Source organism: Maniola jurtina, chromosome 2, assembly GCF_905333055.1.
Source record: "Maniola jurtina chromosome 2, ilManJurt1.1, whole genome shotgun sequence".
NCBI classification, from domain to species: domain Eukaryota; kingdom Metazoa; phylum Arthropoda; class Insecta; order Lepidoptera; family Nymphalidae; genus Maniola; species Maniola jurtina.
This window is the reverse complement of record NC_060030.1, coordinates 7,142,963-7,169,770: the sequence shown is the minus strand read 5'-3', so window position 1 is coordinate 7,169,770 and position 26,808 is coordinate 7,142,963. Positions and strand designations below refer to the sequence as shown.

The 26,808-nt window shown below is 40.2% G+C and overlaps 2 protein-coding genes and 1 long non-coding RNA gene across 11 annotated transcripts in view; 2 read left to right on the top strand and 1 right to left on the bottom strand.

Annotated features, from left to right (window-relative positions):
- The window catches only part of LOC123876966 (chromodomain-helicase-DNA-binding protein 1), a 38,243-nt gene extending 24,058 nt beyond the window's left edge, over positions 1 to 14,185 (top strand). For 3 of the 5 annotated variants that reach the window (XM_045923456.1, XM_045923440.1, XM_045923429.1), the window contains 19 exons: positions 1,148 to 1,338; positions 1,686 to 2,015; positions 2,549 to 2,799; positions 2,877 to 3,155; positions 3,240 to 3,520; positions 3,644 to 4,001; positions 4,081 to 4,455; positions 4,688 to 4,939; positions 5,493 to 5,660; positions 6,246 to 6,366; positions 7,527 to 7,714; positions 8,269 to 8,443; positions 8,767 to 8,929; positions 9,258 to 9,633; positions 10,047 to 10,265; positions 10,602 to 10,901; positions 11,002 to 11,216; positions 11,379 to 11,780; positions 12,700 to 14,185. In XM_045923456.1, coding sequence (XP_045779412.1) covers positions 1,148 to 1,338; positions 1,686 to 2,015; positions 2,549 to 2,799; positions 2,877 to 3,155; positions 3,240 to 3,520; positions 3,644 to 4,001; positions 4,081 to 4,455; positions 4,688 to 4,939; positions 5,493 to 5,660; positions 6,246 to 6,366; positions 7,527 to 7,714; positions 8,269 to 8,443; positions 8,767 to 8,929; positions 9,258 to 9,633; positions 10,047 to 10,265; positions 10,602 to 10,901; positions 11,002 to 11,216; positions 11,379 to 11,780; positions 12,700 to 12,910 — 4,855 coding nt within the window. In that variant the 3' untranslated portion in view covers positions 12,911 to 14,185. The remainder of the gene's footprint in view (positions 1 to 1,147; positions 1,339 to 1,685; positions 2,016 to 2,548; positions 2,800 to 2,876; positions 3,156 to 3,239; positions 3,521 to 3,643; positions 4,002 to 4,080; positions 4,456 to 4,687; positions 4,940 to 5,492; positions 5,661 to 6,245; positions 6,367 to 7,526; positions 7,715 to 8,268; positions 8,444 to 8,766; positions 8,930 to 9,257; positions 9,634 to 10,046; positions 10,266 to 10,601; positions 10,902 to 11,001; positions 11,217 to 11,378; positions 11,781 to 12,699) is intronic. The other 2 variants (XR_006798465.1, XM_045923448.1) reach the window with 2 other exon arrangements.
- On the bottom strand, positions 12,264 to 26,573 carry LOC123877025. The gene is made up of 3 exons (XR_006798476.1): positions 26,444 to 26,573; positions 16,455 to 16,464; positions 12,264 to 12,274 (listed from the first exon to the last, which is right to left on the bottom strand). It is a non-coding gene; the product is annotated as an uncharacterized LOC123877025 (long non-coding RNA).
- Positions 15,333 to 25,868, top strand: LOC123876989 (agrin-like). 5 transcript variants are annotated; one of them, XM_045923472.1, is made up of 16 exons: positions 15,397 to 15,509; positions 15,741 to 15,835; positions 16,252 to 16,488; positions 17,295 to 17,510; positions 18,787 to 18,999; positions 19,406 to 19,618; positions 19,990 to 20,090; positions 20,339 to 20,453; positions 20,710 to 20,949; positions 21,291 to 21,616; positions 21,936 to 22,077; positions 22,319 to 22,579; positions 23,030 to 23,176; positions 23,285 to 23,548; positions 23,869 to 24,427; positions 24,900 to 25,868. In XM_045923472.1, the coding sequence occupies exons 2-16, from the start codon at positions 15,766 to 15,768 to the stop codon at positions 25,057 to 25,059; spliced, it is 3,264 nt and encodes a 1,087-aa protein (XP_045779428.1). In that variant the 5' UTR covers positions 15,397 to 15,509; positions 15,741 to 15,765; the 3' UTR covers positions 25,060 to 25,868. The 5 variants fall into 5 exon arrangements, with proteins under 5 accessions (XP_045779422.1, XP_045779428.1, XP_045779451.1 ...); XM_045923480.1 differs by having other exon boundaries at positions 15,447 to 15,509; positions 15,738 to 15,835; XM_045923466.1 differs by lacking the exon at positions 15,741 to 15,835 and having other exon boundaries at positions 15,333 to 15,509.
- Positions 26,574 to 26,808: the final 235 nt, after the last annotated feature.

Here is a 26,808-nt window from a genome sequence, read left to right as displayed (position 1 = left end):
AATCGGCGTATGAGACGGGGGACACCCTGCAATTCTGGTGCTGCAGGGTACTGCACTCCTAAGCTGTGGATATTTAGGCACTGTTGATGGTAATTTGATAATATAGGTACCAACTACCAAGCAACGACTACATGATTGGACTCCAAGTTCCAACCTTCAACCCTGATGATGTAGGGTACGGTACTCCAGAGCTGTGGGGATTTAGGAACTGTTGATGGTGATTTGATATTATAGGTACCAAGCAACGACTATAGGATTGGACTCCAAGTTCCAACCTTCAACCCTGATGATGTAGGGTACGGTACTCCTAAGCTGTGGGAAGTAAGGAACTGTTGATGGTGATTTCATAATATAGGTACCAAGCAACGACTAGGTACATGATTGGACTCCAAGTTCCAACCTTCAACCCTGATGATGTAGGGTACGGTACTCCAGAGCTGTGGGGATTTAGGAACTGTTGATGGTGATTTGATAATATAGGTTCCAAGCAACGACTACAGGATTGGACTCCAAGTTCCAACCTTCAACCCTGATGATGTAGGGTACGGTACTCCTAAGCTGTGGGAATTTAGGAACTGTTGATGGTGATTTGATAATATAGGTACCAAGCAACGACTACATGATTAAACTCCAAGCTCCAACCTTCAAACCTGATGATGTAGGGTACGGTACTCCTAAGCTGTGGGAATTTAGGAACTGTTGATGGTGATTTGATAATATAGGTACCAAGCAACGACTATAGGATTGGAACTCCAAGTTCCAACCGTTAACCCTGATGATACAGGGCACTGCACTCCTAATCTATGCGGATTTAGGAACTGTTGATGGTGAATTGATATTGAAGGGTGCAAGCAACAACTTATGATTGAACTCCCAAGTCCCAACTCTTCAATCCTGATGCTGCAAGATATTCTTAAGCTGTGGGGATTTAATAAAATGTTGATTGTGATTAACTTAGACTAAAAGGCTTAAATTATAAATTCATTTCAAAAAACAGACTTCTTTAAGAAATGTGTTGGATTTCTAGTTTCTTTTTATGTTCTCTCGATATCAATAAAAATTATTGTACTTTGGTGGCTTTGAAAGCCGATTTGTGAAAATATTTTTTACGGTAACTGATAAAAAGTATTTTCTGTGTGTCCAATAGTCGAACCGCAACGCGACGTACGGGGGCGGCTGCAGTAAGCTACAAAGAAGCCAGCGATGAACAAACTGACTCATCAGACCTTTTGGAAAATGAGGGGGGTGAAGAGGGGGAGGGGGAGGCGGAGCCGGAGCCCGAAGATCATAGTGAAACTATTGAAAGGGTTCTGGGCCTTAGACGTGGGAAGAAAGGAGGTAAGTTATTAGTTATGATTTTATATAATAAGTAATAACCATAGGTAAATATCCAATGATATTTAAAAAAAAAATACAACTATTTCTGATTGAGCTATCCTTTTATTGAAAACTTGGAACTTGCCTGTATAGTTACATCAATAAAAATGTTTCATGCTCATAATAATTAATTATACATGTTTAAAAAATCCTTTAACTTGAGAAAGTTGCTTGCGCCCGTCAGCTACGTAAGCCCGTCAGCCCGTCAGCTAAAGTAAGATTTTCTGCTCAGTGAATTATCTAGTTTTACTAAATCAAAGTGGTGCAATGTAGTATTAAATTTTAGCTAATATCCTCTTATTGTTCAGTCACGGGCAATGTGACTACAGTTTACTATGTAGAAGAGCATGGAGATCCCAATGAGGGTTGTAATCCTGATGACGAGGAATCAACTGAACTACAGTACCTGATTAAATGGAAAGGCTGGTCCCATATCCACAATACATGGGAGTCGGAGAAGTCACTTAATGATCAAAAGGTCAAGGGCATGAAAAAGTTAGAAAATTTTATTAAAAAGGAAGCAGACCTTTCTTGGTGGAGACGACAGGCTTGTCCTGAGGATATCGACTACTATGAATGTCAATCTGAATTACAGCAAGAACTAGTCAAAACATATAACAGTGTGGAAAGGATATTTGGTAAGTTTGTATAGCAGCAGTTATTTAAATAATGCATGAAATTAAGATACTGTATTACCTACTAATTTACTAAAATAAAGGTTCGCGACCGGTCGACATGACAATCGGGGTATGAGATGAGCCGTGGGGGGGAGGTGGGACCACCCGCACAGCGTCTGCTCACTTCTTACTGATAGCTTAGTGGTTTAAACTTCTTGCATACATCTCTGTGATTGCTGATTAAATATCACTTGCTTTAATGGTGAAGGACAATAGCGTGAGGAAACCTGTATGCCTGATAGTTTTCCAGAACATAATGCTCAAAGCTGTGTGAAGTCTGCCAATCCACCCTTGGCCTTAGCCTAAGCCTTTTTGACAGGAGACCTGTGCTCAGTAGTGGTTTGGCGATAGGTTGAGATGATGATCACTACGTAAAACTTACTTTTAGCGTATAATTATTTATACTAGATCTTAATTATTTTAAGTAAACACAGCTTGTAAAATTGTATTACATTAGATAAACGGTTTTAAATTAACATCAAATATTTTATTAGCTGAACAAACACGTGAGCTAGAAGGAGGTGGAACAGCTCATGAATATTTCTGTAAGTGGGAATCACTGCCTTATGCGGACGCAACTTGGGAAGATTCTCCTCTTATAGAGAAAAGGTGGCCTAAAGAAGTAGAACAGTTCAAATACAGGGAGGCCGCGAAAACAACGCCCTCTAGACATTGTCCTGTCTTAAAAAGGCGGCCCAAGTTCCATCAGGTCAAAGAACAACCTGAATACATGGGCAAAGATCAGGTAACTTGTTTCAAAAGTATCACCCCTTTTTTTCAGGTTGTTAACCATCTTTTCATTAATTTACTATTGTCTTTCAGACTTATATACTGAGAGATTATCAAATGGATGGATTGAATTGGTTAATACATTCCTGGTGTAAAGACAATTCCGTTATATTAGCTGATGAGATGGGCTTAGGCAAAACTATACAGACTATATGTTTTTTATACTACCTGTTTCAAACTCAGCAATTATATGGACCATTTCTATGTGTTGTACCTCTAAGTACGATGACTGCGTGGCAAAGGGAGTTTGCGCAGTGGGCGCCAGATATCAATGTCGTAACATATATCGGTGACGTCAGCAGTAGACATATTGTAAGTATAGACACTATAGACAGTTATGACATGATCCCCTGCATTATGGTACTTGTTAACATTAAAATATTGTTTCATTTGCAGATTAGAGAATTCGAGTGGAGTTTCGCTAGTTCAAAGAGGTTAAAATTTAACGCGATTCTGACGACTTACGAGATTTTACTGAAAGATAGACAATTTCTGAGGTCTTTCAGCTGGGCTTGCTTGTTAGTCGATGAAGCGCATAGGTTAAAGAATGACGACTCACTGTTATACAAGGCACTCAAAGAGTTTGATACAAATCATAGGTTACTTGTAACTGGTACACCACTGCAGAATTCTCTAAAAGAATTATGGGCGCTTTTACATTTTATAATGCCATATAAGTGAGTATATTAAGTTAATATTATGTAACATTGTAAATACTTTTTCTCAGATGTGAGTATATTCACGTACTTGTCAACAAGTTCAAGCACCATTCAATAAAACAAAACTTGCATAACTTTTAGGTTTGAATCATGGGAGGAATTTGAGAAAGACCATGAAGATGCAGCAACAAAAGGCTACGAAAAGTTACACAAACAATTAGAACCCTTTATATTGAGGCGGCAGAAGAAAGATGTTGAGAAATCATTGCCTGCAAAAGTGGAACAAATATTAAGAGTGGAAATGACTTCCATACAAAAACAGTACTACAAGTGGATTCTTACAAAAAACTACAGTGCATTACGAAAAGGTGTAAAGGGCTCATTAAATACATTCATCAATATTGTGATAGAGTTAAAGAAATGCTGCAATCATGCACTCCTAACTAAACCAGAGGAGTTCGAGACGCGGGCATCGCTTGCTACTACTGATGCTGTTGAGGTACTAAGAATATCGATTGTTTGTTTGCAAAAAAATCATTATTATTTGTAATTTATTTATTAATAAAATCTTTTTTCAGAAACTTCTCAGAGGCTCTGGTAAACTGCTATTATTAGATAAACTGCTATGCAGGCTAAAAGAAACTGGGCATCGTGTGCTTATATTCTCTCAAATGGTTAGAATGTTGGATATTCTTGCTGAATACTTACAAAGGCGGCACTTTTCATTCCAACGCCTTGACGGGAGCATAAAGGGGGAACTGAGGAAGCAGGCTTTGGATCATTTCAATGCAGAAGGTTCCCAGGATTTTTGCTTTTTACTGTCAACGCGAGCCGGCGGCCTCGGTATTAACTTGGCAACAGCTGATACCGTCATCATATTCGATTCCGATTGGAACCCACAAAATGATCTGCAAGCTCAAGCTCGCGCGCATCGTATTGGACAAAAGAACCAGGTAAATAATATTATCAATATATAACAATAAAAGAAGTCCTGACTCACCAACCTGACCTGAACTGACTCGTCAACGACCAGTCCAAAGCCTTGGGGCTAGAATCCCATTATAATAATAAATGATGAATAGGGCCAAATTATTTGAAGTTCTGTGGGGAGTCTCTTGCTAAAATGATTTTGCTATAGATAATATTTTAAGTTGCAGACTAATCTGTTGAACAATAATTCCGTAGGTCAATATTTATCGATTGGTAACCGCCAGGTCGGTGGAAGAAGATATTGTTGAGAGGGCCAAGAGGAAAATGGTCCTCGACCACCTCGTGATCCAGAGAATGGACACAACGGGGCGAACGGTGCTCAACAAGCGGGACGCTTCCGGGACCACTGTGAACAACCCCTTTAACAAGGAAGACTTGAACGCCATCTTGAAATTTGGCGCTGAAGAATTGTTCAAAGATGATGATGAAAATGAAGAAGATCCTGTTGTAAGTAAATATTCTTATTAACTAATGCCCGTGACTTCGTTCGCGTCAAATTTGTTGGAATTGCCTGATTTCCCAGGGATAAAAAGAAGCCTATGTCACTCTTCAGGTCAACCAAATCCATGGAAAAATCTCGTCGATCCGTGAATCCATTACAGTGTGACTTATGAACAAATTAACTCGCATTCATATTTATGTACATATTCTTTTGAAACAAAGAGCTCATTATGTTCGAAACTCCAATCTTATTAGTTTTCTGATGCAAGGTATCGCTGTACCAAATTTCGTTAAAATCGATTAAACGGATGGTTCCTGAAAAAAAAAAACAGAGATGTGAAAGGATGCATATTAAAATTTGGATGAAAAAATTAAATTAAATCCATTACATTTTATCGTTTTACATCATAAGCACATGTGACATCATAAGCAAGAAAAGCACATGTGACATTGAAAAAGCTTTGCGAATGATTGCTTATTATAGTCTGTAATGTATAAATTGCCAATCAAATTATTATGTATAATGTATGCATATAATATGATTTGCATTTTTTTCCAGTGCGACATAGATGAAATTCTTCAAAGAGCAGAAACGAGAGATGAAGGGCCAGCAATGGTGGGAGATGAACTTCTTTCTGCATTCAAAGTTGCCAGTTTCGCATTTGATGAGGAAAAAGCTGTTATGGAAGTCAAGAAAGATAGCGCGGAAGAAGCTGGAAAGGACTGGGTATGTATAGCAGTTACTTTAAAGTTTAATCATTGGGTTGTCCTGGGTATTTTGGCCAGAGTCTGCTGATTTACCTGTCAAAGTGGTTTACAATATCAATTAGACAGGTTACAAAGCAACCTGCAATCTCACATTGTTTAGAAATGTTAAGGTTTAGAATAATTGTTATAACTGCCTACTGCTACTACTTCACTGAAAAGCTACTGTTATAATTAATAATTACTTATAAGTAAAGTGTAATCCTGTATTGTAATCCTATTTGGCCTTATTTTTATATGAAGTCTAAAATGTAAAATTATATTCGCTGTAATGCTGTTGATTACAAATAAATGAATAAAAAAAATAACTCTTAGAATTAGGTGCTAGTGACAAAAACTAGATAACAGCTGGGACCTGCAATCTTGGATGCTCGGAGGAAAGGTCAAGTCTAAATTCGGACCTCCAAAGCCCCAGCCAGCTGCCGACTTGGGTCAACGTAGTTTAACCAGTGCAATCTAATGTTACCACACTACTTTCTTGATTTATATCAATTATCTATGATTGACTGTTTGTTTGAGTCTATACTTAATTTTCGGTTTGTTACAGGATGACATAATTCCAGAAAATGTTAGGAAAAATATAGAAGAGCAGGAGAAAAATAAGGAAATCGAGGATTTGTACTTACCGCCGAGAAGGAAGAATATGAACCAAAATAATGCAGAAGGAGGTAAGTCATATTATTCAATTGTTACCAGGGTTGATTATTTATTATTATTAATATCTGGCTCATATTTTATTTTGGTTGACTGTGGGGATACACAATAAAAAATAGTGAACTCCACTAAGATGTTCAGAAGTTATAAGCGAATACACAGACAAACGTACGTCTTTGTTTTTTATCCTATTTAGGGACTAGAGACTTCTATCAATTATACCAACCTTGTTCAATGTAGAAATTACATGTTTACAACTTCGATGATTGTATTGATTGAGCATCGTTGAACCTGGTGGGTACGTGACCTTACTCAAGGCCGTAACTGAGACGTAACTTTCTGTTTCACGGCCGGCGTTTCGAGTTTTATTATTCTGCTGATAATAATTATTGTATAAGTTAGACAAACAATATTATCAGATAAAAAGTTATGAGACTTTTTCAAATATCTTTTGTTGGATTTACAAATAGTTAGGCTTAACCCACATGGGATTTTGCTAGGAGAGGATGGAGACTCCACTTCCTCTGTCTGACTTGCACTGATTTACAAATACAGTGAAGTGCTGGCAGGTCACTTGATGATTTCTTGTGATATCTAGGCACTCACCTCAGCCCATAGCCAGAATTTAATCCTGGTAGGTCTTGAGGAGGAGTTATTAACTGAGGGAGTCATACTAGATCTTAAAGATTGCAGTGAAGCTAGTGTCAATTGGCATACTATCATCACCACCCATCGCCGGCTCAGTACTGAATAAAAATAGTTCCTTTCAGAATGAAAAGGGCTTAGCCCACAGTCCGCCTTCCTCTCAGAATGTAAAAGGTTTAGGCAAATAGCTCAACATGTTGACCAAATGCAAATTGGCAGACCATACAAGTACACCTTAGGAAAACATAGTGGAGAATTCTTAGACATGCAGGCTTCCTTTGCGATGTTTTACGTGACCATTAAAGCAAGTGATATTTAATAGCTTAAAATGCACGTAGCTTTGAAAAGTTGAAGTGTGTCCCCAGGATGGAACCCCAAACCCACTGAAAAGAAGGTTAAAGTCTAGGCTTTCACTTAAGCGTTTATTAGTAAGGCCGGCCTAATTAACATCAGGTGACCCGCCTGCTCGTTTGCTCGCTATTTTTTATAAAAAAAAATGGATTTTGCGTTAAGCTGTAAGATTATGTAGGTCGCAAGCGCCGAGGTCGCGGTGAGGCTGGTGACGGCGGTGAGGGTGAAGGCGGCGAGGGTGCGGACGGGGACGCCGAGAGTGACGGCTCGGACCCCGACGCGAGCGGCGACGACGACCGACCCCGCAAGCGCGGCCGCCCTCCCGCTTCACACCGCGAGAAGATTAAGGGCTTCACTGATCAAGAGGTGAGGTTTCTTGAAAATATCTCCCCTTTACAGCCCTTTGGTGCGTCAGATGCGACGCGATTCCCGACGACGACTGACTTGAGTCTTCTCTTCATTTCCTTTTCTGGATAATGCTCACGACTTCTTACGCGTGGATTTAGGATTATACATATCCTGTGGGAACTCTTTGATTTCCTTGAATAAAAAGTAGCTTACGTATCCATGCAAAAAAATCACGTCACTTGGTCCGTTGCTCCGTTGCGGCGTGCTTAAAGGACAAACCAACAGACAAACACACTTGGTATTGATTACCCTTTCAGCTTAGTTTAGTGTACTCAGCTGTACTGAGCACTTGTTTACTGAAATAAATGTTCCTACCAGGAATTACGTCCAAGTATTTGCTGAATTTATATTTAAGCTAGCTTATGCCTGCCTACGTCTACGTTACAATATTTATCTGCATGCCTCAACCCTATCCATCTTGTAATTTGAGCTGTGCATTGATATCACAGTCAGTCAGTCACCTTTTCCTTTTATCTTTTATTTAGATAACGAACTTTTATTTGTTATTCCAGATAAGGAGATTTGTTAAGAGCTTCAAGAAGTTCTGTGCACCATTGAAGCACCTGGACAGCATAGCATGCGATGCAGAACTGCAGGAGAAACCACTCGCCGAACTCAAGAAGTTGGGCGAAATCCTACAAGAGAGATGCAAAGCAGTATTGAATGACACCACAGAGACACCAGCCAGTATGTTGAACATCCTAACACAATTTTTAATGAGTATAGAAATAAATCTTGATAGCCAGTACATCAATATTTCAAAACTAAATTGACAGATTTAAAGACATACATATTTCCACTGTCCTTTGCTAAAAAGTATAGCAAAAATGTTAGACCTGTCAATTTGTTTAGTTTAAAGATAATCAATGTAAAAAATGATTTTTGACATTTTCTTTACAAACAAAATCCGAAACTAAAGCCCACATGCGCAAAGGACAGTTTTTGAACTGATTTAATTTTTTTTGTCTTTTTGGCTGCATTTAACTATATCTTTAAAAAAAAAATTGTAGATGAAAATAGTGACGGGCGTAAGAATGCAAGAAAAACGTTCAAGCTTGGCGGCGTGCCTGTTAATGCCAAGACAATGGCTGCCTGCCAGGACGAACTCGCGCCCCTGGACGATTTCCTGCCACAAACTAAAGAGGAAAGACTGAAGTGGCAGTTGGATTTCAGGTAATTTTACAATAACATGAATTTAGCACTTTTGAAACTGTTTGATTTTCCAGAGTAAAAAGTAGCATTTGTACTTTAAAGGGTCTTTAAACTTCGTTGAAACCGGTTATATGGATGAATAGTTGTAAGGTAACAGGCAGACAGACCAACTTTTGATTTTTAATATCAATATGGATTTCAGCCAAGAAGTTATTAACCAAAGAAGCCTACTAGTGAAACTAGTTGTTTCAGTATCAATTTGTCAAGTCACAGTCAAACCAAGACGCATTAGTAGTAGCCCTCATCTCGCGCGCTATCCATAGGTAATTAACTACTTTATAATTTTCAGAACGAGACCAGCAAATTTCGATATCGAATGGGGAGTAGAAGACGATTCAAGACTGTTAGCTGGCATTTATCAGTATGGTATGGGATCATGGGAAGCAATCAAAATGGACTCTTCATTTGGTATAGGTGATAAAATCCTCACAAACGGAGACAAAAAACCACAGGCGAAGCATTTACAGTCGAGGGCAGAGTATTTGTTGAAGCTAATAAAAAAACTACTAGATCAGAAAAACGGCAAACAAAAACAGAGAAAACCAAGGATGAAGAAGGGGGCCAAAGAACCAATAACAAAAGACACAATTGAAGATGATTTAAGTTCTGGTGCTGAGAGCAAAAAAGGGAATAAAAATGCTAAGAATAATGATAAAGGAGAAAAGGTACTTCAATTTTCAAAATTATTTCATTGATTGATATAGCTTATTATGCCATGACAGGAACACAAATTGTGTTCTTATCTATGAGAAGCCTTCATGAATGCAGCAACTAAGTTATGGGATCTGACCAAATGCGAAATTCTATTTTGCTATCTTAATAATTTAATTTCATGCCTCAAAACTTGTGAGTGCAATACAATGGCAGCAATTTCATTGTTGGGGAAACAATTTTGACTATACTGTGAAGATCTTCTTACATAATATTGGAATATATAACATTAGATAACATTTTAAATGCAGAATTAGTAATATTTTTATCAATTTTATCTAAAACAAAAACACACCAGCTTACACTTTTGGTAAAAGTATTCAACTCTCTTGAGCTTGATTGTACTTAATGTGAATTACTATTGCAGGCTAAATCGAAAGTTGAAGATGTGTTAACACATGACGAAGCGTCTAATGACAGGAAAGAGAAAGACAAGAAGCGCACAAAAAAGGAAGGCAAAGATCGGACTAAAAATGATAAAGGGAGAGGCCGTAAAAAGCCAGCAGGTCCCATGCACTTCACCGCTAATAACGAACCTAGAGCTTTAGAACTGTTAGGCGACCTAGATCCATCTGTCTTTGATGAGGTACGTAGTTCTAATATATAACTAGTAATGCTCCTTAAAAACTCCTGTAGTTCTCCCCAGGGTAAAAAGAAGTATCGAGGATGCAAGCTATTTCTGTACCAAGTAGATAATGTCCGCAACTGGACATCAACCATGTGGATTTAGGTTTTAAAAATCTTTGATTTTCTGGGATAAAAAGTATCTATGTTCTCCAGGATGCAATTTACCTCTGCACCTCATCAAAATTTAATAAACGGACATGAAAAGCTAGAAGACAGACAAACAGACGCTTTCGTATTTATAATAATAGTATGGATGTAATGTATTTTTTTCATGTTATAATGAATGTTTTTACAGTGCAAAGAAAAAATGAGACCAGTCAAAAAAGCACTACGCGCTCTCGATAATCCTGATCAAACCTTGTCAGAATCGGAACAGGTTTCGAGGACCAGAGCTTGCCTGACCCAAATAGGAAGCCAAATAGACATATGCTTAGCTGAATACCCAGATCCTGAAAAGAAAGTCGAATGGAGAAGTAATCTGTGGTATTTTGTGTCTAAGTTTACAAATTTTGATGCAAAGCAATTGTACAGGTTGTATAGATATGGTCTTAAGAAAAGTGATAGTAAAAAGGATGGAAAGCATAAAGAAAATAAGGTAAAAGATTTTAATTTGTTATTTTATTATTTCTATGTATGAAGTTCGTTGTTTTAGTCTAATGTAAAATGGTATTGAAACTGTTTTATTGTTGTTTCAGTCACATGTAAAAAATAATATAAATAACTCCAATAACCATATTAAGTCATATAAAAAAGACAAAGACAAGGACAAAAGTAACAGAAAAGAGAAAAGGCCGAAAACCGATAAAGATGATAAGAAGAATGATAAAACTGCACATGCATCAGGAGTAAAAAGGAAACTGGAGGAAGGGGAATGTGACCCTGAACCGACCGAAAACAAACGTCACGAAAGGTAACTTTCATCCACCATCTCTTCAGTTCTGAGACCCATTCACTAACATAATCTTCCCCAACACATGCCACTGCTTTTTTCTTTTCATTTTACTAATACTCTCTGTAACTTTTTATTTTTGCATCGCTAACTTTCCCGCTCATCTCGCTTCCATACCTGCAGACATAAACACAAGCACAAGGATCGGAGAGATAGAGAAGGAAGCTTGAAGCGGGACGATTTGATCTACAGAGACCGGAGCCGTTCGGAGCGGGAAAGGGAGCGGGACCGCGATCGGGACCGGGACAGGGACCGGGAGCGGGACCGGGAACGAGATCGAGACCGAGATCGTGAACGGGACCGCGAGCGCGACCGGGACCGGGAGCGGTCGCGAACGCGGCGTGACAGCGGGGGCGTGAATCCGAGGGTGCGTCCGCCGTACGCGCAGCACGCGCACACTGACCACGCCGTGCACCCGGCGCACCCCGCGCACCCGGCGCACCCTGCCTGGACCCCGCCCGCCTACCCCGGGCCCCGGCAGTACCGAGGCGGCGACCGGACTGCGCGACCTCACGATAAGAGACGGTATGTGTATGACGGTGACATATACTTCCATACTTAATATTATAAATGCGAAAGTGTGTCTGTCTGTCTGCTACCGTTTCACGGCCCAACAGTTTTACCGATTCTGACGAAATTTGGTACAGGGTTAGCTTATATCCCGGGGACGGACATAAGCTACTTTTTATCCCGGAAAATCAAAGAGTTCCCACGGGATTCCTAAAAACCCATCCGCTTAACCGATTTGTATGAAATTTGGTACCGAGGTAGCTTGCGTCCCTGTAATTGACATAGGCATTTTATCCCGGAAAATCAAACAGTTCCCACGGGATCTTTAAAAACCTAAATCCACGCGGACAAATTCGCGGGCATCCTCTAGTATCTTATATTTAAAAGACTTAAAGATAAAAGAATATTCTGAAACCAATTTTTTGTATAACTAACTGATGCCCGTGACTTCTCCTGTCCTCTGTTCTCCAGTCTTATGTCCTCGTGGATTTAGGTTTTTAAAATACCTACTCTGATTTTCCTGGTTAAAAAGAAGTTTTCCATGTAATCAACTATACCTATACAAAAACAAATCAATTCAATTGTGATGTGTTTGAAGGTTAAAGCAAATCAACACAGTGGCTTTCGTTGATAAAAAATAAATTAATTAATAAAGAAAATTATGGTGGTAGGGTGGTAGGTAGTGGTTTAAACATCAACCTCCTATTCAGGGTATACTATGTGTGTTTTACTTTTAAACAAATATAATGGTAAAGGAAAACGTCGCGAGGAAATCTCCATACTTGAGAGTTCTCCATAATGTTCTCAAAAGGTGTTTGTGTCAATCTGCCAACTTTCATGCTGGTGGCAATGGTGAAACTCTTATTCTAAGACTCTTCAGTACTGGTCACATGATAATGATGATAAAAATAAATACGAATGTTAATATTGATAGGTTTGGAGGCTACGGCGCGATGACAGCAGGGCCATACGGTAGCGGGTACTTCGAAGGAGCCGTCATTCCGGGCGGCATGGGCTTCCCGCCTGTGCGCCCCTACCCCGAGGACTGGCGGGGTTATGCGCAGCCCGATTACGCGTATGATGAACGGGACTACGAGCGCGAGGTCTATAGGAGAGACTACGATCGACGCGCTCCTCCAACATAATCAGCTCATACGATGAGCCGTGATCAATACACTCGAGAGATTACGACCGACGCGCGTCGCCAACCTAGCCAGCTCATAAGATGAGCAGCGATCAATGCACTTTATGAGCCGTGATCAATACACTTAAGAGCCGACGCGCTCCACTAACCTAGCCAGCTCATATGATGATGAGCCGTGATCAATATACTGAAGAAATTACGACCGACGCGCTTCTCCAACCTAGCCAGCTCATATGATGAGCTGTGATCAATGCACTTAAGAGCCGACGCGCTCCACTAACCTAGCCAGCGCATATTATGATGAGCCGTGATCAATACACTGAAAAGAGAGATCACGACCGACGCGCTTCTCCAAACTAGCCAGCTCATAAGATGAGCCGCGATCAATGCACTTTGTGAGCCGTGATCAATACACTAAAGAGAGATTAGCTAGCTAATAAGATCAGCTGCGATCACTACTGCACTTTATAAGACGTGATCAATTCAATCTGTAAAAAGTGATTACGGCCGACACGTTCCAACCAAGCCAGCTCATATGATGAGCCGTGATCAACACTGTAAATATAGTTTTAATTTATTACAATAAATATGTAAATAGCCATAGAGATCTTTTCCGTGGATGCTGATCTAGACTTTACTGTAAAGTGTAAGTGACAAATAGTGCTGTGGATTTTATCTATGTGATAAGCAAAGAGCGTCATCGATTTTGGACATTATTATATGACTATGTAAGTGATACTGTATAGTGAATTTATTTATTACCAATTCTGTTTGATTTTATTTGTTGATGTACAGATTTTAGACAAATAAAATATTTTTTTATATTGTTCCAATTATGTTGCCAATTTTTCTGATTTAAATAAATTGTATAGTGATCTGCTCATTCTGGACTTTACTATTTATTCAGGGCCTCAACTATGAGGCAGACAGGCAGGTGATATGCATAGTCCTTAGTCGATGTACAAAATTAAGCGAATGTTAGTAGATTTGCATAGTAAAATAAATCATGTGCAATCCAGAACATGGTGTATAGCTTGAAGGCACATACATAAACTGTCATTGCATTTTCGCAGTGGAAAGGGAAGATTTTGGTTTGTATTTCCTTTCTCGTACATGCATTTCGGGAGTCCTTGTGGGACTCGTACAGTCCTATTTTTATACATAATTATTATGTAAAGCCTTATTCTCTGTTACATGATGCAAATGAGTGTAATAAGAGTGGAAACGTCTTGATTGGTGTATACCATGATAATAAACATATTATTAAAGTTGAAAATATTTTATTTATTTTATGTTATTCCTTCCTCTTGCAATTCTAATAAACCACGACTAATTAAATTAAAAGAGTGCGCATAAAATTTTAGTATCGGATTACTATTTCTTGTTTGCACACAATAGTACAGAGAAAGAGCCTGTGAGAGCCAGAACTTCGTTATTTTATAAAATCTGAAAGTCACCGTCTTTGTTACCTGTTATCTGCCAAAGCTACCATGATCCATACTTAGTCGCTGTTCGTTCGCCCTGTGTTGCGGACAAAGCGCATAGGAACTTTTAGCTTTTCTAAAATAACGAACGTCTGGCCCTCACGGGCTCTTAGACCAATAGCTTGTGGTTAGAATAATTAACCCACGTGTCACTGATGATTAGACCCTGCAATACAACGAAGCGCCCGCTTTGTCTGGTCGAGTGACAGATACCGTCTCTCTAGGTTGCCTGTCCACCAAGCAAAGCGAGAAAGAGGAACGGAGCGAGGTAGCAGCATAGTGTAGTACATCCTAAGGTCGCTCGCGATGCGGGTATGTGTCTCCCGTTTTATAAAGCGAAGCGCTCCGTGGCTCCGTGTCTCTGTGGCATCATAGCTCTTAAACGAGTGAACCGATTTTGATTTAGTTTTTAGTTTGAAAGTTGGCTTGATCAAAAGTGTTCTTAGCTATAATCCAAGAAAATCTGTTTAGTCGTTTGAAGATTAGATACTTGGAAATAAAGTTCAGCCCGGGCAGACGATGCACGTATATTTTATTAGCATTCTGAGTTCCACGAAAGGCTTAGGGAGTAGGGACCTGGGCCTGTTATAATATTATTATGCTGTTTACAATAGTAATAGGGACACTTACATTTATATAGTAAGTTTTTTGCTTGTATTAATCTACCAGGTAAATATTTAGAAGAAAATATTATATAACATCGTAGTTTGCTAATTATTACCAGCAGGAGTTTTATGTACCTACCTAAACACATTGAACTATATTAGTAGTAATACCTCAATGCCTAAACATCGTTTGATAAAGTAGATAGGTATTGAAAACTAGATATATACCTACCGTCCAGGCAAATTCTTTGATTGATTTCCTGTTAAAATAGGTATGGTTTTCATTCACACCTCTCTCTTCTATTTATAGATTTTAATTCTCAATGAACACGGCAGATAATGCGCATGCTCGAGACCCTCAATTCAGACGCCCAAAGGGCTTCACACTACAGTCGACACTTTAGTATTGTACTTCTGTATATTATCGAATTAATATGTAGAGGAGCAAGATATTATACTTACTTTTTCGAAAGCTGTGTTGTAGAGAAGTGGCTAAAACAAGTTTCATTGGGTAAGTACAATAATTTATATTGAGTTTACCCTTAACAATTCGCTGTTCGATCTTAAATTAGATTATAACTGGGAAGATTAAGATAAAGTTAGTGAAATTAATATTGATTTTGTTTTGATACTTATTAGGTACCTAGGATTTTGCCTATCTGCTTTTATACTTATCTAATAGTTACAATTCTATTTTAAGTTGTTTTGTAAATTTTAAGTTACACCAGACTTTGTTTAGCAGATTAAGTACATTCATCACTAAGAAAATGTTAACTACTTCGACCGCATTCACGGTGCTGGTGGCGACGGCTTTTGGGTGCTATTTGTTTCCTAGTGGTAAGTGCAACTATCGTAGATATTTCACATATATACATACTTATGTAGGTACGTACCAGTTATCTATCTATGCAGCTATGGTATGTCTTCATACCTAGATCTACAGCTATATTATGCTGATACCTACCCTCGGCTAATAGGTAGGAATATGGTAAGACTTTCGGCTATGTATGGGTGGAGATCTTTGTATCCATCCCCTACATAGCCGAAGATTTTGATGCCTCGCGGTCCGATAGGTAAGATGACGAGTTACAGATACTACATTTATTTCTTGCCAATCATCAGCTTTCAGCACTCATACCTACATAATACCTACCAGTGTCCGCCACAAAAAATGCGTTTTTTTGCATCTGACGCATCCAATCGCAGATTGACGTTTCCATTGTTGCAGCTAATTGATGTGCATATTGTGGCAGACGTGCCGGACCCTTGCCGAGGAGTGACCTGTGGCCCTGGGGAGCTGTGTCGGCCTACTCCCGACGGGAAGAGTCACAACTGTGAATGCCCCACGTCGTGCCCCAGTTATGGGGACCATGAAGGCTCTCGACCCCTTTGCGCCAGCGATGCGAAAGACTACCCTGGCATTTGTGAGATGCGCCGCGCGGCCTGCGAAACAAACAATAATATAACTTTTAAATATTACGGTAAATGTGGTAAGTATTTTTTTATTCATATTGTACACTAAGTAGCCACATACTTTACACAGAAATAATTTAAAACATGGGGCCTCATATTAAGATAGCTCAGAGTCCTTGTATGATTGTTTAATTCATCCAAGTTCAAAGTCACTGGGCGGGCGATGGAGTGGATGGCTTGGAGTTTGTCTACGTGATCTAGTTAAAGAAATGAGAAGAATGAGATGTGGAAATAAGAGATCCAGAGTGACCGACATAGCCCAGCGCGTTGCGAAGCAGAATTAATGGCAATGGGCAGGATACATAGTTTGAAAAACCGATAGACATTGAGGTTCCAAGGTGCCGGAATGCCGACCTCGCACCTAAAAGCGCAGCGATGGAAAACCTCCCACTAGGTGGACGTCAAATGAGTCGTAGAGAGTAGCTTGATTCAGGCGGCGTGTGGAAATCATGGAAAATACAAGAGACCTACCTATATCCAGCAGTGGATGCCTAACGGCTGACGATGATGATGGACTTAAAAAATGTGCCTACTTAGGTAATAGGTAGATATATGAACGTGGTTTATCAGGGCAACTCTCAAAATGATAGCAGAATTTTCTCTACAGCATCTAAAAGTGAAAAGTTCTATCTCTATGGAAAAGTTAAACAAAAGACTGTAGCGTCACTTGGTGTTAGCTACCTAAACATCGGTTAGGATTCTGCTCTGAAGTTTAAGATAAAAGGCAACAGAGATCCTCATAAACAAAATAGTCAGGTACACACATTCGTACGCTGTGTTTTTTATTAATTTTCTATTAAGATTGTTATAAATCTTTAAACAGATCCATGTGCGGGTGTGACCTGCCCCGACCCAGAGGTCTGTCAACTGGACGATCAGCGTGAACCCTTGTGCCGTTGCGCCGAACCGTGCCCGCTGGAGTTCTCACCAGTTTGTGCTTCTGATGGGAAGACGTACTCCAATGAATGCCAGATGCACAGGGAATCTTGCCGAGCTAGGAAACAATTGAAGATCATTTTCAAGGGGCAATGCAGCTCTGGTAAGATTTTATAGTAAATTTTTATTTGTTGTTTAACGATGAGGTGTCAGATGTTAGTGATTAATTCTCAAATGCAAAAAAGCAGCAGCGGTGGCTGCACACAATTTCTAAACAAAACTAAATTGACTACCTACTCTAATAATAGTGATTTCCATCCCTCTCTACTTTTGTACTTGTTGTGCGGAATCGTATTAACAATGTTTGGACTTTGAAGTAAACTCCGCCCATGGATTATAACATCGCATCATTCTGAGCTTCATACAAATCTCGACTAATCGCGAAGTTAGTTGAAATGGCAGTGAGAACGCACATAGCACGGGAATAGAAGGAAGTTGAAGCGCCAAGATGCTCGAATACCCCGCAAGGGAGAGCGTTGTATTACTAGACTCCTGTGCAGGTCTGAGTACAGAGATCTTTACAGGATACCTATATCCAGCAGTGGCATCCATCCGTCCAACAGATAATACATCAACGTGAGAGGAATTCCGAGTTAGAAGTTGATTTAAGTGTTTTTTTAATACAGTTGCTCAAAAAGTGGCGTATTGCAGGGACGTATAGCGTTCGGGATGTGGGCTATTACATACTCGTGCTTTTTCTTTACCTTTCCCGCACTCGTGCTTTTTCTTTCCCAACTGTCAAAATATTAAAAAGAAAAACCAACCATGAAGTTTTTACTAAAAAAATTCATAGAAGTTTTTATGATTCATGCAAATGCGTATTTCTAATAAGAAGCTACTAATTTGTTTCAATATCATATTTAATGATTTGATTGAATGAGTTTGATTAGGTTTCATTTCATTTCATCTCATTAAATTTCATTTTCATTTCATATCAATAAAAAACTTCTACTGAAGACTTGGCTGTATGGGCATAGTTCCCTTTGCCTACCAGAATGGGTGAAGAAAAATAAAACTCTGCTTATATTCTACGGTTGGCGCCATTTTTCAGAAATTTTCTTTGCGAGTTTAGTTGTTGGTTGCCTAAAATGAGTAATTTCGACCCTAGTTTTTTATATCTATTAACAATAAAGTTGTTTTAAATTAAATTAAATTAAGTTAGTTGAGTTTATTGTGTTTTTATTATTTTATTAAATTGCTTCATTTTTTCGCAACTGTATTAAAAATAGTCGTTCAGTACACGTGCGGAACCGTCAGTGCAACTCGTTCCGACTGTCAACCCTCGCCTTCAGCTACGCCTCGGCTCGGGTAGACATTTGTCGGAACTCTTTGCAATGACAGCCTTTCCGCACTTGTAATGAAATATACTATTTTCGTAGGTGTAAACCCATGTGCGGAAGTGGAGTGTCGTCACGGGGCGGAGTGTAGGGTGGAAGGGAGCGGAGCGGTGTGCGCGTGTCCACCGCCTTGTGAGCCCGTGTTACGTCCGGTGTGTGGGTCTGACGCCCGCACACACGATAGCGAGTGTGAATTGAAACGAGCTGGGTGCTTATTGGGGAGGGAGCTGAAGGTTCTTCACGCAGGCGCTTGCGGTGAGTACCTAAGACATCTTACAAACTCAATGCATGACTTCAATATTGTACCTATTTGTACGGGGAATTGATAATTATTGCTGAACTGATCTGCCGTAATGGTTTGGCAGTGCTATGAGTTTTCGGTGAAGACAAACATTTTCAGGAATCACTAACATTAGGATTGAAAACTTACTTGAGGACTGGAATCTGGATAACCTACCAACCGGTATATAACCGGAACTCGTTGATTTTCCGAGATAAAAGGTAGCCTATGTGCTAATCCAGGGTATAACCTATCTCCGCTCCACAGCCAAATTCTTCCAGTAGTTTTTGCGTGAAGGATTAACAAACATACACATACACACATACACACATACGTATATACACACAAACATTCGCCTTTATAATATTTGTTTTGTACCAGGTTCGAACGGCGTATGCGCTGGTCGCGTGTGCCCGCACGGCGGCGAGTGTGTCTCGTCAGGTGGGCGTGGCGTGTGCCGGTGTCCGCGGTGCTCCAACGAATTTGCTCCTGTGTGTGGCTCCGATGGCATCTCATACGGAAACAGATGTAAACTGCAACTCGAAGCATGTCGCCATCGTCGACATGTACAAGTGCTGTACGATGGGCCATGTAGTAAGTGATTTATTGTCAATTATTTAACAAAATCGCTAAAAATATGAAAATATTACATTCATATCATCATTTGCCTAGATATAACGCCATTTTGGAGGTATCAATTTACTGTTTATAGCTGGACACTTTTCCGACTTTTCTCTCATAAGAGATCGTGTTCCTTACCTCTATAATATACTCCATAAGTTGAAAGAAGAGCTCTGAACATACTGCTCTGAAACTAGTGCTCCAGATATAGGCAATAGGATCAAAATTTAACTTTTGCGTTATTAGATTATTTACTATCTATGCCTCATACAACCGATTAAAAAATAAGTAAAAAAAACATGTTCTTGTAAATATTAAAATGGACCGTATACTTTTGATTTCAGATGGCTGCGAAAATAAAAAGTGTGAATTTTACGCAGTTTGCGAGAGCGATGGAGTTTCCGAAGCAAGTTGCGTTTGCCCTCAACATTGTGAAGAAGGAACTGTGAGTATCTTACAGTACTTTTTATCTGACGAAAATGAGAACAAAACCTTGGAAACTAACTGTACCGATTGACTGAGATGGCTCGTGTGGTAAAGTGCGGGTTGTTAGAAGATAAGAGCGAGAGCGAGTCTCTTCCGCGAACCGCGCTCTATCTCACGAGCAATCTCAGTGAGACGGTATATTATGTATATTTAGTTAGTTCAATGTTTTATGGGCGAATTTGAGTGTAAAACGATGTGACTTTTTAGGAGACTGAAGAAATATGCGGCAATGACAATAAAACCTACAGCAGCGTCTGCGCCCTGCGCGACGTGGCTTGCCGAGAGAAAATAAGTCTTCATATCAAACATATGGGTTCTTGTGGTAAGGTTTTACATTGTGTTTGTGAAATGGTTTTTCAAAAGTGGTGAGAGCACACTGCAGAGCGGAAAGGCATTTTTGAAGCTTGGTCGTAGGTGTCGTTGTACTCAATGTGTTTGTGACACATACGCGTAGCAATACAGACTACATAGATATTGATTTTTGACGCGGAGGTTACGCACTTTTGACACCTTCGAGCGTGCGTCAAAAAATGGTGGCCCTTTACCAGGGTTGTTTTGAGTAAAACTTTAATAAACAGAATCATGTGGCGGCATCCAATGCCCCAACGGTATGTGGTGTTCTCGCGGCAAGTGCGCGTGCGCGGCGACGTGCGCGGACGCGCCCAGGGAGCCCGTGTGTGCCGACAACCGCCGCACCTTCCCCAACGAGTGCTCCCTGCAGCGCGTGGCCTGCGAAGCGCGCATGCGCGGCGAAACTGCTCCACAAGTTGCCTATTTCGGGGAATGCACTGGGAATCACGATCAAAATAATACTGCAGGTAATTCAGCAGATGATATAATTTACTAACCAAGTAATATACAAGATTTTTTGAATCATTTGTCAAGGAAATGTTAGGAGTTATACATAGGTATACCCTGTCCCTTGAGTGGTGATGTGTCTTGGCCTAGAATCCGGAAAAATCGCTACCACACTCACTCACACGTTTATGTTTCGAATCCTTTACGAGAAACCCACACTTTTCAGAGAAGTTTTCAGTTCCATTAAATCAAAATATTATACTTACCTACTTTCTAAGGTCAAGATTTTCTTCCATTAGGTTCTGTATTAAATACTCCTATAAATTTTTCTTCAACTTGAACAAAGTCAATTTATTTTTAGGGTTAAACCAATCAGCCAATGTAATGGACCAAGGTAACGACATTCGCACATCAGACGATACGGAAGGTTCAACCGAGCCTGCATCAGGGACAGCCGTTTGCGCGCGCGTGCAATGCGCATACGAAGCGACATGTGCTGTGGATGGGAACGGTCAACCCCGATGCGCTTGTCTGTTCGACTGCGCAGCGGCTGCTGCAGCTGCGTCTGCGCCCGTGTGTGCATCTGACTTAAGGATGTATCCGACGTTGTGCCATATGAAGTTGGAGGCGTGTCGACGTCAGGAAGATTTGAGAATACGACCTCTGGCATTATGTCGGGGCTTGGAGGTAAGAAAGGTTTTACGTTACAATATTTGTCGCGAGTAGAATATTGTGCTGTGGACGGGAATAGTCAGCCCGATGCGCTTGCATGTTCGACTGTCTAGCGTTTGCCGCGGCTGCATCTGCTCCTGTGAATCAAGAAAAACTTGAAATTACGGCCTTTGGCATGGTGTCAAAGCTTGGAAGTAAGGAAGATTTTTTGCTAATTTCATGGTTTTATCTCCCAAAATGAAGAAACATTAAAAATCAAGGAGTTCAGTCATTTCTGGTGTTTGGCAAATTATTATTAGGCCTGTGTCATCTGGTTACTCAATATTTGTTACAGTTCCGACCTTGTGGTGACGACGAGGCTCTAATGGACGCAGGAGGCCGTCCGATGGACTGCGGTGGCGGCCCGCATCGCAAAGACTGCCCAGCTGGCAGCTATTGTCATCATACTGCTAAAGCAGCGCGGTGTTGTAGAAAAGGTACAGTTTAATCTAAAGAAAAGACTATGAAATCCATCTGATTTGTAAGCACGGACCAGCTTGACTACTGGCTTTTAACCAGATAATCTAGCCACGTCCTACTTACCATCACCACTGGCAGTGAAAACATTTCCTTCATACTTACAAATCTTGTTCTGACAATTATTACGAACACAACAGAAAATCTGCCAAACCGGTCGAGCCGTATATAATAAGTTTCAAATGGTTTTTTTTATTGTAGACAAAACAGTAGTGGACAAGAAGGACTGTCAAGAATCGTGGTATGGATGCTGCACGGATGGTATCACGCCGGCTCGCGGGCCGGGAGGGTCCGGGTGTCCGTCGCAATGCGGCTGTCACAGACTAGGCTCCGTGTCAGAGCTGTGTGATGAAAGCGGACAGTGTCAGTGCCGGCCCGGCGTGGGGGGACAGAAGTGCGACCGATGCGAGCCTGGGTACTGGGGCTTGCCGAGAATTGGCACGGGGCACACTGGATGTATACGTAAGTTTGTTATTAACCTCTTACCTGATGATGCTCGCGATCTTGTCTGCGTCATAATCATAATCATTGTCAAACGATAGACGTCCACACTGGACTTCCACACGCCTCGCTCTTGCGCCACTTGAATCTCCATCGCCATTATAGCACCTTGGAACCTCAAGCCTATCAGTTTTTCAAACAATTTGCTTTGCTTATGCCACTTCAGCTGTTGAACTATGCCTCTGGTTCTTCTAGGGAGCTCCTCATTCCTGATTTGATCATTCCATCCGCATGGAATTAGCTTTTTGAAAATCCCGTGGGAACTCTTTAATTTTTCGAGATAAAAGGAGTCTATGTGACTGTTCACGTTTTTAACTAAAAAGACCACATATATAAGAAGTTTCGGAGCTTTTTCCAAAATACTACATATTCAATTGATAACATTCATATGTTATGGTGTATTTCTAACAGCTTGCGGCTGCTCCGCTTTTGGATCGGTGCGTGAGGATTGCGAACAAATGACGGGTCGCTGCGTTTGCAAGTCTGGCATACAAGGTCAGAAGTGTACCGTCTGCTCCAACCATGAACACACCCTCGGTCCCAATGGATGCTTCGACCGTAAGTGAATTCCTCAGACAAATCTCTAGTATTAGTTTATGCAAAATATTAACTTTGTCTTAATTAAATTAATTTGTTAATGTTGTAATACTTATCTTTTTTTAATAGCGGAATCAACGCAACTTCCGGCCACTGACTGTGAACACATGACTTGCTATTTCGGAGCCTACTGCGTGATACGAAGCGGACTCGCCACTTGTGAGTGTGGCGCTCCAGAGTGCGCGGCTACCGAGGCGCCTTCTGTGTGTGGCAGCGATGGTCGAACCTACCTTTCCACTTGCCATCTGCGAGCACACGCTTGTAGGAGCCAATCCGACATCGTAGTCCAGGCGTTCGGACCCTGCGGCGATGACGCCCCGACCGTCAGGCGAGGTAGTCGCTCAGCAGACGCTCGCTCGAACCCCTCACGTAACCCAAAGGAAACCAACAATTCCGTAGGCCAATTCGAACGCACATACCAAACGAATTACATACAGTTCACTGACGCTTCAGTAGACACGAGCGATAGTGGCAAACCCGACAGTCCTGAACCCGAATTGACTTGCATAGACATCCTACCGCCAATCGGTTATCGCTAGTTCATAAAGCTAGGACAATGTAGTTTGCACAAATCGTAGTTATTGTCACACAAAAATTGATGTTGCTAATAAGGAAAAATATATAAAATCTCTTATAACATGATTGATTCGCAGAGAAAGTACATATATCTTCAAAGAAAAACGAAGGGGGAAGCGGGTGTAATAAAAACGTTCCAAAGCATATTGATATCGAAAGCGAAACAGAGGAGGAGCAATACATAACAAATGAGGTCGAGGAAAATTATCCAATATATGAGGAGTACGTTGACGAAAATGAAAACGAAGTATATACGACGCCGTTGTTCGATGGGCAGGCCCGAATCACTGCTCGCACTAGGTTGCCCGCTAAACGATTCGATATTTGGGCGGAAGTGTCGGCCGTTTGTGGAAAGGGTGCTTTAGTAAGTGCCTCAGGTGTAAGAGATTATTTATGGCTCGGTTTTGTAGACGATAGGGCCGCACTGCGGTGGGACGCGGGAAACGGACCCTTGGAATTGCGATCGGCGAAAGTAAAAGTAGATGTGAAATCTAAAGTGTCTGCAAGGAGATATAAGAAAGATGCCATGCTGAAATTAGGTTCGACTACTGCTAGAGGTTCGACGCATGGACGGATGAGTTCGCTGGACGTAGATCCGTACATTTACGTCGGTCATCCACCAGACAATGTTACAAAGTAAGACATTCATTTTTATCTTAGGGCCAAGGAACACATGTTACTTTAAGCTTCGGCGATCAGTGATTAAGAAACTGCATCTATTGCATTTTTTTTTTGTGTTGGAGCGTGCTATGAAAACAGATGCACAGAGTTTTACCTACTATCTCTTAACTGGTGTTTGTATGGTTGTGAGTGAAACACGCAGTCGCTGCATAGAAGTTCTAGCTTCGGAAAAGCGACTCGGTTGCCGATGGTTAAAGTATCGTGTTCTGTTTCGGCCCTTCCTTACATGGTATTTTTTATCATCAATCGTCTAATCGTCTATATCATCACCATCATCATGTGTCCTCGTCTAAATAAAGTATGGCGAATACGAGCCTCTTCTTTTAAATTTGGTTAACTGAGTTCTGTTCACCCCCTTATAATAACATCCAACCATTTGCGTTTTTGGCGCATATTATTTGTTATGCATACCATATTTTTTGAACAGGTTGTCGGACACTCACGGCCTTCACGGGTTCGTGGGGTGCGTGCATCGTTTGCGTGTCAGTGGCCGTGACGTCATACCTCCCTCCCGCGGCCTGTCTATCACCGCTCACGGGGTTCGACCTTGCACGCCGTACAATCTTGCTCAGATTGAGTGCCCTTGATATTAAAGTCAGGTTTAAATAATTGATTGCATACTACCGCAAGAGGCACAAGACTCAAGAGTCATATTTTTAGGGTTCCGTACCTCAAATGGAAATAGGAACCGTTCATTGTCGGTCTGTTTGTCTATGAAGACGCTTTTTCTCAAGAACTCGTCGAGTTAGCTTCCTAGTTAAAATTGATATCAAGTACTCTTAAAAACAAGCTTTTCTAAGTTAACGCAATCAAAAACACTTTGACACTCGCGAATAAATCAAAACCTACTAATTCCCGTTTACCTACAACTACGAAATTTGGTAAGAAGCAAGGTCTTCCAGCACAATTAAAGAAATACATTCGAAAGTCATTAATTTGTAGTTATATCACATAAAAAAGTTATGATTACAATAATACCATTTGCAGTTGTCGCACGAGTCTGGTGTATCGGACGTTATGTTTGGCTCTTGCACCTTTTTCGGATCTTGTAGTATGCAATCACTGATTTAGAAGATAAGGCCCATCACGCACGGTCGACTAGTCGCCTGGCGACACAGTCGATGGCGACCGTAAGAGTCTGTAATTTATATAGACGACGCCGTGTGTATGCGCACGAAGTCACGGCGACTGAGTCGCTGGGCGAGCAGTCGACCGTGCGTTAATGGCTCTTAGTCATGTTATTATATAACAGACAATTTAGAAATATTTTGTGAAACATTAATTGTAAGGGATTGACAAGGGATTGACGAATTCAATAGTAATAATGCATAGTAGATAAAGTTTTATCAAATGGATAGGTACTAGTCCTGCTAAGAGTAAAAGTCCTACTTGTCTGTTGGTATGCTTGCTGCTGGTATTGCTGGTGGTTAAACTATGGCCAAACCGTTCTCGTTCTGAGAGGAGATCCGCTCGCAATAGCGAGCTGGCTATGGAAAGATAAAGTATGCAGTATCACTTTCACTTTGCAGGATCTTTAGCTGTTAGGTATATAATTTTATTATTGCCATGGTGCCAAATATTATGCAAAAAATGTACGACCTTTACGCTTAGCAGGGCATAATAATTTTATTAATAAATTATTACTTAGTACCGTAAAATAATTGATTATTATTATTATACTTACCTAGATCTTTCTTGTTATATTATCTGTCATCTTATATCTTAACTGTAAATTTTAAAACAACATTTCTATTGAAGGAAAATGATTAAAAAATACTATTTGATCCGTGTTGAAAACGGCTAAGTGAAACCATTGTTGTATAATATTGGTAAGACTGAAAAAAAAATATTTTCTTGTTCATCGTGAAAGCTTATATTATAAGTAGGTAGGTATTTGCTGACGAAATAGCAGGCATTTGCTAGTATCTACTAGTGTATTTTATCAAATGTTGACCATTGTTATCTTTCTACGTAAAATAAAATTCAACATATTTTGTCTATTAATAAATAATCTTCAACGAGAATGTATAATCGAATAATAATAACATTAAATCTAACTCAATTGTGATATTCTTCAAATATTATATCGTTACTAACTGTGAATAATCGCATATCTTTGAAAGTTACAAAACTTATTAAAAAGATCATGACGTTATCATTATAAGTAGGTACTTATACCTACCTATTTCTCTACATTTCAATAAAATTCTTGTCTATTTTGACACTTTTGTAAATAACATATTCTCAAAATAATAATAAATGAATATTATTTATGGTTATCTTGTTTTTGTTGTGGCCTTATACCCTACCTAATAGTACGCGACAGGTTGAGATGG

Bases quoted from the DNA above. Each gene is read 5' to 3' on its own strand.
- LOC123876989 (XM_045923466.1), top strand. From the start codon at position 15,338: ATGCGCATGCTCGAGACCCTCAATTCAGACGCCCAAAGGGCTTCACAC. The intron at 20,091-20,338 runs GTGAGTATCTTA...GTGACTTTTTAG, and splicing joins AACATTGTGAAGAAGGAACT to GAGACTGAAGAAATATGCGG. The intron at 20,454-20,709 runs GTAAGGTTTTAC...TTTAATAAACAG, and splicing joins CAAACATATGGGTTCTTGTG to AATCATGTGGCGGCATCCAA.